This window comes from Patella vulgata, chromosome 3 (assembly GCF_932274485.2).
Source record: "Patella vulgata chromosome 3, xgPatVulg1.2, whole genome shotgun sequence".
NCBI classification, from domain to species: domain Eukaryota; kingdom Metazoa; phylum Mollusca; class Gastropoda; family Patellidae; genus Patella; species Patella vulgata.
In genome coordinates, this window is record NC_065881.2 from 85,538,844 (window position 1) to 85,554,201 (window position 15,358).

General features: G+C 39.5%; 1 protein-coding gene across 1 annotated transcript; it reads left to right on the forward strand.

The window, feature by feature from the left end:
- Positions 1 to 8,832: 8,832 nt before the first annotated feature.
- LOC126816435 (multiple epidermal growth factor-like domains protein 6) lies at positions 8,833 to 14,962 on the forward strand. Its single transcript, XM_050542990.2, has 5 exons — positions 8,833 to 9,324; positions 9,893 to 10,033; positions 10,212 to 11,903; positions 12,608 to 12,748; positions 13,457 to 14,962. Exons 1-5 carry the CDS (start codon positions 8,916 to 8,918, stop codon positions 13,477 to 13,479), a joined length of 2,406 nt encoding a protein of 801 aa, XP_050398947.1. The 5' UTR covers positions 8,833 to 8,915; the 3' UTR covers positions 13,480 to 14,962.
- Positions 14,963 to 15,358: the final 396 nt, after the last annotated feature.

Below are 15,358 nucleotides of genomic sequence, written 5' to 3' on the forward strand. Positions count from 1 at the left end.
ACGATCCTGGCCCTGTGACATCTTGCGTTGTCATCCTGGAAGATGAAACGGCGGCCATGACGTCGTGCGAACGGCACAACATGGACTGCCAAGATGTTGTCCCGGTAGTACTGGCCTGTAACACGCCCTGCAACAACATGTAAAGCCGTTCTTCCAGCAACAGTGATGCCTCCCCACACCATAACAGAACCACCCCCAAATCGATCATGTCTGATGACGTTAACGTCTTGGAAGCGCTCGTTTCGACGACGCCACACCCTCCTACGTCTGTCCAAAAAATCAACAGTGAACCTTGACTCATCTGAAAACATCACATTGCTCCAGCGTCGATTATCCCAGTGTTGACGATGCCTACACCAACGACGTCTTGCCTGAATGTGATGATCTCTCAAACAAGGGATCACGCGAGGACGTCGGGCGCGAAGGTGACCCCTATGCAGTCGATTCCGAATCGTCTGGCCACTCACTCTCACACCAGTGTCTGTTTGAAGACGAGCGCTGATCTGATTTGCTGTGATGACACGATTTCTCAAGGCCAAGGTACGGATAAATCGATCCTGGGCTTGAGTTGTCGCCCTTGGTCGACCTGAGCGTGGTCTGTCCTGTACAGATTGTGTATCACGGTATCTGGACCATAGCCTGCTTATGACAGACTGAGAAACATTCATCGTCCGCGCCACAACCGCCTGTGTTGTGCCGATCTGTAGCATGCCAAGGGCACGTAACCTTTCATTTTGGGTAAGCCGACGCATATCAAAATTTGTTTTCTGGTCACTAAAACTATTAAACTGATGTTTCCACCCTGGAATTCAATGCCACAATGGCTGTAACATTCAAAGTCAGAGTCGTGCAAATCTTGGGTTGGACCCCCATGATGATCCCAAGCATCACCTGCATTCCATGAGGTAGCTATTGGTGCGTTTGGGCGTCACATGTAACTGGAAATGTTTCTTCTGTTAGGTTCTATAGTGACTTTTTTCGTAGTCATTTGCATATTTTAGTATTATGCCCCCAAAATCAAATATCCCCTACTTTTTTTGAATAGTATATTATAATTAGCACAGCCTGAATTTTAACAGTCTACATCATTAATAAATTCGTTATGTGTTTGATAATTTTTGGATCCAGATTTTTTAAAAACAATTTTGGAACCAGTATTACTTTCGATAACTTAAAGCAATGTTGATTTTGTTTATGAATAGTATGGTTTACGGACAATGTAACTGCATCGTGTTAAAAACAAATACTGACTGTCTGATATACAAAGTTGCGTGCAAACTTTTTCCACGGCCAGATTATTTTTTTTATCAACATTAGATCTATCGGTATACAGTCAACGGAAGTTCGCATAAAAAGTGCACTTACCTTCAACTTTACTTTGCTGAATCCAAAATCGTGTGTGTATGTGTGGAATAGCTTTATTTAACTTTAAATCACGGCATCATTTCTTCTTTGGGAAAAATAATAACCTATGCCGCCATTTTAAAGCCCAGAATTCCGTACGTTCCGGTCAAACGAACAAACAAAAAATATTTCATAAATAATTGAAGCAATTTTGATAAATAACAACAATAACCGTAACCTATAAAAAAATATTGTAATGTGAATAGAAATAATATGATATAAACCGATTTAAACACAATCATCAACCGTGAACAGATCGTGACCTTGACCTTGCCCGAGACGATAAAAATATATTTGTACATCTACATGTATGTAGGTCGAAAAATGGCGACTGTTCGTTTGAAAGGCCTGTAATATTTCTGATAATGAATCTATTCATATTATTTGTTTGTATACGCTCTACCATATTTTATATGAGGTTACATGATTACGTTATATTAAAAGAATAATCAAATCGGGTAATTTTAATTTTCAGAGATAGGTCTTTTATCGAGAGACGATAAATATATGGACTCATATAGCTAGAGTAGATCTCTATGCTAATTGACTGGGTCATTATTATCTATTTTTCAGATTCATAACTTAAAAAAATGGAACTAGTCTTGGTCCAACCTTTATTTTTATATGGTTTTACAACTTATAGAATTAAGTGTTGAACTTTTAAATTCGAAATAAAAAAACGGCAACAATCGACTCATGACCTATTTTATATATTGTATATGTAGACAGCCGCCATTTTGAATGACATTAACAACACACATTGATTTAAGCAATATTTTATTTAGATAGTTTCATATTAAGAACTAAATTTTCAAAAATTTAAGGATTCATGAACAAGGCCAAAGGTTATTATAATTGATCTCCATATTGGTAATGGTAATACAATTCCAAGAATGTACACTTGTACAAACATACATTAAGGCCTTATATAAATAATGATCATGAATTTTATATTTACTGGTGCAAGGTTGATGAAGGCCTTATATAAATAATGATCATGAATATTATATTTACTGGTGCAAGGTACTACATTTAATAACTTTAACTATAAAAACACAATGCATTGTCGGCCTATGAATTTTATATTTACTGGTGAAAGGATCATTAATTTTATATTTACTGATGCAAGGTACTATATTTAATAAATTTAATTATAAAAACACTTCATGCATAGTCGGCCTAGGTGTGGACTACTCCGAACATTTGGACAGTGATAACCTTTTAGTAGAGAACAACTTTGCTTTATGAAACAGTTTCCGACAATCCATCATTATTTGTTTTGTCAAATTTTTGGGTATCAAAATTGAGAGAGAGAGAAGTGGGGTTTAACGTTCACTTGACTCGATGATACAACAAAAAACACAATTACTATTTTAATTAAAGCGACATTTCGTTGAGGGTTCTCTCAACGTTTTCAAGTAAATGATGCTCAATAGTCAATGGGTGCACTCGTCCGCTTGCCAGCCTATCTTTTATAGTCCCATTGGTGCAGAAAAGTAGGAAAATTAAATAAAATTAAATGAGATTAAACATCCTACTGTTTTGCTCTGAGTGAGCTAATGAAGACAGGCATACACTATATACAGTGTACTATGACGGAAACTTTGCACGGATAGCGGCACTATGGCCTACTCTGATATTGAATTACAACTGTCGGAGTGTCTTTTACGTGCATGCCAATATGTACACGAGGACTTGATTTTTCGTATGACCCGAACAACTATACCTTATCCCTTGCCAGATCCTCCGCCCTGCCACAGTCCATAGAAAATTTCCGTCATAGCACTCTGCATTGCGTATGACTATCTTCAATAGTCCGATTGGTTCAGAAAAGTATAAAAATGAATTTTAAATGGGGTTTGAACATCCTACTATTTTGTTCCAAGTGGGCTAATGAAGAAGGGCATATGCTATAATGGTTAAAATGTTGTGATTTCGGGTTAAAATGCCGTGATGTTGGGTTATCGCCTTACGAAGGGTGATATCAGTCACCATATCTACTGGGTGTCTTTAATACTCATATTTATAGTATTTTATAGTCAGACTAGTGGACTAGTGAATGCACGGATTAGTGCACCCACAGACTAGTGAACCCGCAGACTAGTAATTGGTAATGATGGAAAAGTGTGTAAAGACCTGTTTTACAGGTTGGCGTGCACTTAGAACTATTGGTAATGACTATATGCGGAAATGCTGCTCTCCAGGCAAAATGTCTTTCCTAGCACTTCTTCATTAGTAAGTGCGGTAATGCTGCTGTCCAGGCAAAATTTCTGTCATAGCACATCTTCATTACTAATTTTGATAAAGCCATGGTGGCTAAGTGCGTAAGATGCTGGCTCGGTAATCCGGAGGGCACGTGTTCGATCCCTGCTTTGGTTGAGAAAGTTCATCAGGATTTTCCGACATGGTTTCCCCTTGTCAGAGGTGCAGGAACAAGGACAGTAGTCTAGTCACTCAGATGGGACAAAAAACCGAGGTACCATGTATACATTGGCTTGTACGAAAAGATCCCTTGGCAGTTGGATTCGATATTAGTAGGCAAAATTTCCCTCATAGCACATTGTATGGTATGTACCTGTCTTCATTAGCCCAGTCGGAGCAGAACAGTAGGACAATAAACCGATTTCATCAGGACAAACCTACATGAGGAAAAACCTACATTTCACAAACTTAGTAATTAGTAACGGGGGGTTGGATGGCTGAATGGTTAGCGTGCGGGCGCTGTATCATAAAGTCTGTCATTGAGTTGACTGGCGTGGTTTCGAATCCCCGGTTGTACGTGACAAGGAGTAGGGTCGCCTGTCCAACCTCCCGTTTTCTCCCACTGCTAAAGACCCCTACGCGCAAGCGAATTATGTAAATAAAAATTAAACCATATGTTAGTCCCGAAATGACCTAGTTTGTGTCGAGTAGACGTTAAACCACATTTTTCTCTCTCTCTCTCTCTAGTAATTAGTAACACACTGGCTAGCAAATGAGGGGTTCAATTTCCGTGTTGGTCGAGAAAAATGAAATGAAATCGGGTTTAACGTCCTACTGTTCTGCTCCTAAACTGAGCTAATGAAGACGAGCATACGCCATACAGTATGCTATGAAGGAAATTTTGCCCAGGCAGCGGCGCTATGGCCTACTCTTATATCAAGTTCCAACTACCAAGGGATCTTTCATGTGCACTCCTGTGTGTACACGTGACCTCAGTTTTTCATCCCTGACTAGACAGCTGTTCTTGTCAGGCCCTCCGTCCTGTATCACTGACAAGGGGAAAACACGCAGAAAAATCTGGATGAACTTTCTCAGCCAATGCAGGGATCGAACACCCGACCTCCAGGCTAGCGAGTCAGCGTCTTACCCACTTAGCCAACGTGATCCCCATGTTGGTCGAGAAAGTTCCCTTTGTTAGTAGTGGTGTAGGACAGAGGACCTCAAAAAAACAGTGTCTAGTACATCACGTTGGTGTGCACGTAAAAGAACCCTTGACATTTGGAATTTGAAATGAGAGTAGATCATTCATTCATTCGTTTTCTCTTTGTGTGTCACCTACAGACCGCAACTATTAAAGGAGCTAGATCTCTATTCTTGGGCACTTAGAAATGGATACAAAATGTAATGAAATGAAATGGGGTTTAACGTCCAACTGTTCTGCTCCGAACTGGGCTAATGAAGATGGCCATACACCAAACAGTGTGTTATGAGGGAAATTTTGCCCCGACAGTGGCACTACGGCCTACTCTTATATCGAATTCCAACTGTCAAGGGATCTTTTACATGCATGCCAATGTGTACACAGGACCTCGTTTTTTTTTTATCCCATCTGAACAACTAGACAGCTGTCCTTGTCAGGCTCTCCGTCCTGCATTACTGACAAGGGGAAACCACGCCGGAAATCTGGATGAACTTTCTCGGCCAATGCAGGGATCGAACACCCGACCTCCAGGCTAGCGAGCCAGGGTGTTACCCATTTTAATGACTAGACAGCTGTCTTGTCAGGCCCTTAATTGTTAGTATCATGACATTAAACTCACATTTGTTTTACGTTTTACAACTAATATCAGGTTTATGTTAGAAAACTAACGTTAGATTTATGTTAGAAAACTAAAGTTAGATTTATGTTATAAAATTAACATTAGATTTACGTTAGAAAACTAACGTTAAATTAACGGTTAAAATTATGACATAAAACTAACATTACATTAACGTTAGAAAACTAACATTATATTAACGTTAGAAAACTAACGTTAGATTTACGTCAGAAAACTAACGTTAGATTTACGTCAGAAAACTAACGTTAGATTTACGTCAGAAAACTAACCATAAACTAACGGTTAGAAACCTGATGTAAAATTTACGTTAGATTAACGTTAGAATTATAACCAATAATACATATATAATTATTATATCTGAATTCCGACTATATATCAATTGTTAGAATGTGCACACACTTGTAATGTTATTTAATCAAGAAGTATTCAAAGGGAAAAAAATTGGTTAGTAATTCGTCATAAAGTTTACGTTACATTTACGTCATTTTCTGACGTAAAAGTAACCATAACCATTATGACGTAAAAGTAACGTAAATTTAACCAAAGAATTTTACCATTATTGGACGCTAACCAAAATCTAACCATAATGACGTAAACTTTACGTAAATCTAACCATGAATGTTAACTGGGTAGGTTTGAGTCGAGATTACTTGCTTTCAGTTTACTCTGTTTTTGCGATAACCAATTATGTGAGAAATACCATACTGACATTCGGTTTTTAAAAGTTGTACGCGAACTAAATGCGTTTGTTAGATACTGACAGAGCAGCCCCGAGTCGAACAATCGCCGCCCGAGATGTCTTCGTCAGCTAGATTCACAATATCGTGCAATAGGTGTATTAATGTGATTTTTAGGTTTAACCCCGCAAACAATGCCAAAATAGTGTTTTCACTGCTTACAGAAAACTGAAATTTAAAAAAAAATTTTTTTATGAAGGTGACCCTCCCACACACTCCCTATCGAGCTGCCGCTCGGTCTGCGCAGCCTCATGCCTGGCACATACTGTCAACATTGTATATTTTTCCGTTTCCGCCCTTCCCCCCCACAATATATATTTCACGGCTACGTTGCGACGGTACCAGCATACCCAGTTGTTGACACCCATTACATCACTCCTGTCTAACAAATCATAAAGCTGTGGTGTTACGGTGGCGGCATAGTATTTCACCGTAACACCACAGCCACTCTAACCATTCATAATACATCTAACTATCCCTTTACAGCACTTCACTCCCTACACATTTCCCCTCGTCCTACTTTACCAAACGTCAACAACACATCTCATACATCCAGTTCGCTGGTTAACCCTTGTACCACGTCTACTGGATGCACCTCTGGGTGGGTGGAGTGTAATATACCGTTTACAGGTTAGTGTTATCTATTGGGGCGGGGCAGTGTGATATTCCCTTTGCAGTCCACTTTACACTCGGTTAAATATACACGTAGAAGGGTCGGTGTGGATTTACTCTTCCAACCGTCACAGGTTCTTACTGAATTGTTCTGAGAACAGTGAAAGAAGTTAGGGATCCGCACTTGGTTCAGGAACGGACTGGGAGTGTGGTGTGCTAGGGAACCCTACAGAATTTAATATTATCACGTAGTTTGGTGGCCATTTTATTGGTGGCCATTTTATTCAGGATATAAAGAACCATCTACAATCAAATTGTCAACGATTTTTTTGCGATGTGTAAGGGAGGGTGCGAGATCCCCGGAGCCCCTAAAGTAGGGGCCTTCAGGCTTGGTTTGGGGGTTATCGTGGTGTAGATCAATCCCCAATTGTACCCATTTACGGACTATACTGATTAGAAGTTTGTATTTCCATATTTTTTAGAAGTTGGTTGCAGTGAAGGATATTATGACGATTCACAGAACTCGTGTACGGCCTGTAGCGAGAATTGCCTTAACGGAAGATGTAATCCTGACAACGGCTTCTGTACTGACGCATGCGACGATGGCTTTTATGGCAACACCTGTGACTTCCAGTGTCCCTTGAATTGTGGGTTGTGTGGTTGCTATCGTTACACAGGGATATGTTATTATTGTGAAGATGGATGGTATGGAGAAACGTGCGATATAGCATGTGACTGCCCTCATGGATGTAACCAGGTGACGGGTGAATGTGGTTGTCAAGGTGGATTTGGAGAAGTAAGTTACTATGGGACCGCGTGTGTTTTGGAATGTAGTGCTAATTGTCACCATGGGTGTGATAAGTTAACCGGTAGATGTAACTACTGTAATGAAGGCCTATTTGGAGAACAGTGTGACCAGATGTGTTTGGGGTGTGATTTTGGCTGTTTCAGTGACCAGATTGGCGGCACGTGTTATTATTGTGGAGAAGGCCAGGCGTGGGATTATTGTGATCGAATATGTCCTGCAGGTTGTCATGGAAACGTTTGTGAACGCAATGGCTATTGTCATAATTGCAAAGTGGGTTTCTTTGGTGATTATTGTCTTGATTTTTGTCCTGGTAACTGCCTTGGCCCATGCAATAGAACTAACGCTCAATGTAGGGAATGTATAGTCGGTTTCTATGGTGATCATTGTACTGAGGGTTGTTCTGGTAACTGCCTTGGTCCATGTAATAAAATTGACGCTAAATGTAAGGACTGTAAAATCGGTTTCTTTGGTGACTGTTGCACTAAGAGTTGTCCGAGCAACTGTCTTGGACCATGCGACAGACTTGACGGCAAATGCCGAGACTGTAAAAACAATATGGCGGGCGATTTCTGCATTCTTCCTTGTAGCATCGGTTGCAAATCGAATGGAAATCAAAGGCGGTGTTATCAAGATGGTGCATGCGTATCTAAATGTGTTGATGGTTTCTACGGCAAAATGTGTGACCTTGAATGTCCATGTAAGGTCGGGTGTGATCAGAAAACTGGCGAATGTAGCACCTGCACACCCGGTACCTATGGTGATACATGTAATAGGTTATGTGGCACTACATGTGTTGATGGGTGTAGTCCAACTTCCGGTCAGTGTCATAAATGCCAGAGTGGTTACTATGGTGAACAATGTAATATGTTATGTAGAGCCACCTGTAGGGGTAAATGTGACCAAATATCGGGTAATTGTAGCAAGTGTATTCGTGGTCACTATGGTGACAAATGCCATAATTTATGTCGAGTTACCTGCATTGAAGGGTGCGATAAAGTATCGGGTGATTGTGTTTCTTGTATTCAGGGTCACTATGGCAGCAAATGCGGTAAGTTATGCAGAGGCACTTGTGAAGGAGGGTGCGATGAAGAAACGGGGAGATGCGTTCAATGTGCAAGTGGTTTCTATGGCGAAATATGCAATAAAGAATGTATCACAAATTGTAAATGTCACCATGAAAGTGGGGAATGCAACGCTTGCGTGAGTGGTTACTATGGTGACGTATGTAACATCCCATGCGCCGCCACCTGTGATTACGGCTGTGATAGGGCGACAGGTAAATGCATCAGGTGTTATACTGGTTACTATGGTGACATGTGCGAGGGTGTGTGTAACGCCAACTGTAATGGTGGTTGTGACAGAGAGGGGGCTAAATGTTACAGCTGCATAATCGGTTTTTATGGTGACGAATGTGAGCATGAATGTAATTCCAACTGTTATGGTGGATGTGACCGGAAGGGAGGAAAATGTAACAGCTGTAAAACTGGTTTCTATGGTGAAACGTGCGAGAACTCGTGTAATTCTAACTGTATTTCCGGATGTGACAGACTAGATGGTAAATGTGACAGTTGTGTCAATGGTTACTATGGAGATACGTGCAATGAAATCTGCAGTTCAACATGTAAATCTGTTGTCGGTAAAATAACTCCTATTTGTTACCAGTCCAATGGAACGTGCATTGAAGGATGTCAACCCGGTACAAGGGGAGATAACTGTGGAGATGGTAAGTTGTTCTTGCACATACGTAATCACATCTAAACTCAAGATGTGCTTTTTATAATCCATAGTAAGAAATTCGATGTTATAGATATGAGCCAGGCCATTTAATGCAATCTTAAAACTTATTTTTCTTGCTTCTTTGGTTTTTTGGGGGGTTTTTTTTTTGGGGGGGGGGGGGTGTTCGTTTGCTTGTTTAGAGTCTTTGCTCGAAATGTCTTTTAATGTGCAACCTTTTTTGATTTCATTTTGAAAATGGCGGTAACTATGTTATGTCTTTGTGATGTGTTTGTGTTTGAATTTTTTTATTGACTGTTCTAGTAACCGTGGTAAAAGTAAACCATGCACCTTTAGAGTGTAAAGATGGTTACCATGGTGATGACTGTTCTAGTAATAAACCATGTACTGTTTATGTTATATTTTAGATTGTAAAGATGGTTACTATGGTGAGGACTGTTCTAGGAACTATGGTAACTGTTGTGATAATAAACCTATGTTATATTTTTGATTGTAAAGATGGTTGCTATGGTGATGACTGTTCTAGTAACCATGGTACCGTCTATGTTATATTTTAGATTGTGAACATGGTTACTATGGTGATGGCTGTTCTAGTAATTGTGGTAAATGTTATGATAATAAAGAGTGTGATTCTGTTACTGGCAATTGTGGTATAGAGGGATGCAAGGATGGTTTTACAGGACCAAAATGTGACATCGGTAAGTTTTCCATCTATGAAGCTAAAGCCGCAATTATCAAATATCCTTGAGTCAGGGGTTAGGGATTGAGGGTTGAAGGCGGGGGGGGGGGAAATATTCTAATCCCATTGCGCCCCCTTCGTTTAGCCTCTTTGTTTATATAATATAATATGCTTTAAAAGAATATTTTTTTTATAAGAGGCTGGATGTGAGGATGGGTATTATGAAGATCCAGGTAACTCGTGTACTGCATGTAGTAAGAACTGTCAACTAGGCACCTGCAATCCTGTTAACGGATATTGTACTTATGGTTGTATAGCTGGATATTACGGTAATAACTGTGAACAGAAATGTGATACAAAATGTTACATGGATTCATGTTATCCTGATACGGGCAGATGTTACGTCTGTAAATCTGGTTGGTATGGTGACATGTGCGATCAAAGATGTAACTGTCGCAACGGATGTAACCGAGAGAACGGAAGATGCAACTGTCAGACACATCATCATACCAGTAGTCAAATAAGTTATTACGGATCTTCGTGTCGACAGAAATGTAGTGAATACTGTTTCTACGGGTGTGATAAATATAGCGGTAGGTGTCACACGTGTGTTGAAAAGAAATATGGCGACAATTGTGATAAGAATTGTTCAAATTGCCACCAATGTTACAACGATCAAGATGGTGGCACCTGTGATAGTTGTGAAGCCGGGCAATACGGAGATAAATGCGACTTAAAGTGTCCTGAAGGTTGTGAAGGTGGTGTATGTTCAAGAGATGGCCGTTGCCATAGTTGTAAGTTGGGTTACTATGGTGACCAATGTACTGCCAGTTGCCCCAGTAACTGTCTAGATTCCTGTGGTAGAATTGACGGAAAATGTAAGGATTGTAAATTTAATATGGCCGGCGACTTCTGCAATCTTACTTGTAGCGATAGATGCTTATTGCGGCAAAATCAAAGGCGGTGTTATCAAAATGGTACATGCGTACTGAAATGTGTTGATGGTTTCTATGGTGAAATGTGTAATATGCCATGTAGTTCTAAATGTGATTACGGCGGATGTGATCAACAAACCGGAAAATGCAATCGGTGCATTATGGGTTACTATGGTGACACATGCAATATGCTATGCAGAACTACGTGTGATGGAGGGTGTAAACAATCGCTGGGTGAATGTATCAAATGTCATAACGGTTACTATGGCGCCAACTGCGAAAGGTTATGTCGTGTTACATGTGATAGGGGATGTGACAAAGAATCCGGTAAATGTAACTACTGTCTCCGTGGTCACTATGGCGACGACTGTAGCATATTATGTAGAGTGACGTGCGTTGGCGGATGTGACAAAATAGCTGGCAAATGTAACAGCTGTATGCACGGACACCATGGTGACAAATGTAATAGGTTATGTAGAGTTACGTGTGAAGGTGGGTGTGACAAAGTTACTGGTAAATGCCGTGAGTGTTTGAGCGGTTACCATGGAGACACGTGTGATTTAAAATGTGATAAACATTGCATTTGTGAAAAGGACAACGGGAAATGTATAACGTGTAAGACTGGTTACTATGGTGACAGTTGCGGCTACAAATGTAGCTCCACGTGTGAAGATGGATGTGATAGGACAAGTGGAAAATGTATAAAATGTTATGACAGTTACTATGGTGACAGGTGCGAGGAGGTGTGTAATTCCAATTGTCATGGTGGTTGTGAGAGAACGGGGGGTAAATGTAACAGCTGTAAAACTGGTAACTATGGTGACTACTGTAATGAAGCTTGTAGTGCAAATTGTAAAGAGGTAGACGGTACAACGACTCCGGCCTGTTTCCAGAAGAATGGAACCTGTACTGACGGATGCCAACCTGGCAGAAGGGGAGATTACCGTGAGATAGGTAGGTTCTTTGGTCTCAGTCCACTAATTATTTTTGATTTTTATCAATGTAGTGCCACTTATTTATTGACACATTCTTTCGCTTCTTGGTCGAGCCTTTACTATGCCTATTTTGGTTTATGTTTTTGGTCTAGAAAAGTTGAAAAGGGCTAGATTGTGACGATGGTTACTATGGTGATGACTTTTTTTTATATGTGCCTTCTATTTTATATTTTAAAGATGTGCCATCTATGATATTTTAGATTGTAAAGATGGTTTCTATGGTGATGGCTGTTCTATTAACAATGATAAATGTTATGATAATAAACCATGTACCATCTATGTAATATTTTAGATTGTAAAGATGGTTACCATGGTGATGACTGGGCTGTTCTAACAACTATGGCAATGGTTGTGATAATAAACCGTATATATTCTATGTTATATTTTAGATTGTTGAAAGGGTTGCTATGGTGATGGCTGTTCTAGTTACTATTGTAACTGTTATGGCCATTAACCATGTACTGTCTCTGTTCTATTTTAGATTGTAAAGATGGTTTTTATGGTGATGGTTCGTCTACTAACTATGGTAACTGTTACGATAACAAACCATGTACCGTCTATGTTATATTTATTTGTGAGCATGGTTACCATGGTGATGGCTGTTCTAGAAATTGTCGTTACTGTTATGATCAATAACCATGTACTGTCTATGTTATATTTTAGATTGTGAAAATGGTTACTATGGAGATGGCTGTTCTAGCAATTGCGGTAACTGTTATGATAATACACCATGTGATGTCGTCACTGGTAGATGTGGTGCGGTAGGCTGCCAAGAAGGATTTACAGGGCCAAAATGTGACGTCGGTTAGTTTCACCTGCTACGCCATCTTTGCGTTACTATGACAAAACACAGCAAGACAGAAATTGGGTTTAGCATTTAGAAATCCGTCGTGGTACGGGTGGGGGGGGCGGCATTTGTTTGGCGGAAACTCGATTGGTAGAGCTGCACAGTAGTACGATAAACCCCATTTCATTTCAGTTTGTTTCCAGTATAACACCTTTATCAGTGAACCGATGTTGCTGTATGTTGAGAAGGGGAGGGGTGGTGGATTGCCGAATGGTTAGCACGTGCGCGCTGTATCATAAAGCCTGTCATTGAGTCAACTGGCGTGGTTTCGAATCCCCGGTTGTACGTGACAAGGAATAGGGTCACCTGTCCAACCTCGTGGGTTTTCTCCGGTTTCCTCCCACTGCATAAGACCCCTACGCGCAAGCGAATTATTGAAATAAAATTAGACCATATGTTAGTCCCGAAATGACCTAGTTTGTGTCGAGTGGACGTTAAACACCATTTCTCTCTCTCTCTCTCTCTCTGCTGTATGTTGAGGTTTTGTATAGTAATAGTCACGAAATAACGAAGTTGATAATAATGAATAGAAACATATTTTTATTAAATTTATGATTATATAGGTTCCAAAACAACCAAAATTATAGACATGTCTTAATTTAATTCTACAGTTCGGTCGGGCTTTATTATTTGTTATTTTGTTTTTGTTTTTGTTTTTGTTTCAGAGGACGTTCTGTATACTGGTTGAAGACCAACTAGTTCGAGACTACCAGTGTTATATATTATCCCGCGTAGAATGAAGTGAAGAGTGGAATACTGAAACTGGATCCATCCTTCTGTCCGGCTTTCCTTCCGTTCTCGTCGTTTTTTTCGGGGCATATCTCATAAACCGTCCAAGATATCTTTATAACACATGATACGACATCAACTTAAACATACATTATGCAAGAGCTAAATCTGCCTATTGCAGGTCTTTCTTTAAGCCTAAAATGATATCTATATTAAAATTAGACATTAATTAACTTATCCAGACCATAATCAACTCTCGATGTCATGGCTAGCCTGCTATGTTTACTGGATTTGAATCCGATATACTGCTCAACGCTCATTGATTTAATCAATTTAAAAGTGGATAATCGAGGCTATTTTTTTTATCGTCCCGACGTTTGTAATGATGATCGAGGCTAGGCCTAAAATTCAAAAGCAAATATCTCGATTCAGAGTGGATCAATTTGACTGAAATTTTCAGCAAATTCCCTTTACATTATCTAGTTATTAACTATTATAGTGAGAACTGTCAGCTCTTTATCAAATCTTCCATAATACCCCTTTAATATAGAAATTGGAGAGTTCTCGGAATTAATCACCATGGAAACAGATGTGACTTAGTGTTTGGTATATAATTATTATTCTGGAACAGAAGCGATTCATTATGTCATTATAAAACTTTGTACATGTCTATTAAAATAGTTAGCTGATTTGACAATGCGGGGATCCACGACCGAATAGTTAGCGGATGCGCGCTGTATGGTCTGTCATTGAGTCAACTGGCGTGGTTTCGATTTCCCGGTTGTACGTGACAAGGAGTAGGGTCGCCTGTACATCTTCGTGGGTTTTCTCCGGGTCCTCCGGTTTCCTCCCACGGCTAAGCGAATTATTGAAATAAAATTAAACCATATGTTAGTCCCGAAATGACCTATTTTGTGTCGAGTGGACGGTAAACCCCATTTCTTTCTCTCTGATTTGACAATAGTTTAATACATGTTGTGTTTCTTTGAAAACACAATAAACGTAGTTTTTGTATATTATATATACATTTACAGCGTATTATTCTGGAACACATCCCCGGAACCATTCAAGACCTTTGTGAATCTTTATGAATTTTTGTTCCAAATTGTAACATCTAGAACTAACCATTTAAACATACAGTCTGCATGAGCTAAATCTGCCTATTGCAGGTCTTCTTTAGGCCTTAAATGTTTTCTAAATTATTAATTAGACATTAATTAACTTATCCAGGCCATAATCAACTCTCGATGACATCGGATTTCTTCGATATTAAACAGATTAGAACAGTTCAGCCATATTTTGATTTAAGCTAAAATAAAATGGAGGTGCGAGACTTAGCTTCGAACAACCAGTACGGTGGTTGAAATTATTACACACGTCTTGTCAAATTATTCATTTTACATTATCTAGTTTTTAACTATTATAGTGAGAATTGCCAACTCGTTATCGAATCTACCATAATGTATCTTTAACTATTGGTTAAACAAAACGTCGATGGTATTTTGTAATCAAACTCAATTGATCATTAATTTATGGCCTCTGTAACCATTGAGGTGTCTAATTGTTATAAATCCTATAACATGTCAATCTGATCAAAACACAGATCCTATTTCGTTTCGTTTTTTTTTATAGTTCAAAATTTCGTTTTACTTGTCTTCACAACACTATGATCTGGAAGAGTTGTTATATAACATGTGGTCTAATTGTTGTGAGAAAATAGCCAATGGAGTGCTTTGCACGGAACTGTGGGTAAACCCCTAGAAACGTCAACGCTGACTGATTAATCAATGTCTTACGGCATAGGGTCAAAAGCCGCTCGTATGACCCCTGGTGTGACC

Bases quoted from the DNA above. Each gene is read 5' to 3' on its own strand.
- LOC126816435 (XM_050542990.2), top strand. From the start codon at position 8,916: ATGTGCGAGGGTGTGTGTAACGCCAACTGTAATGGTGGTTGTGACAGA. The intron at 10,034-10,211 runs GTAAGTTTTCCA...TTTTTTTATAAG, and splicing joins AGGACCAAAATGTGACATCG to AGGCTGGATGTGAGGATGGG. The intron at 12,749-13,456 runs GTTAGTTTCACC...TTTTTGTTTCAG, and splicing joins AGGGCCAAAATGTGACGTCG to AGGACGTTCTGTATACTGGT.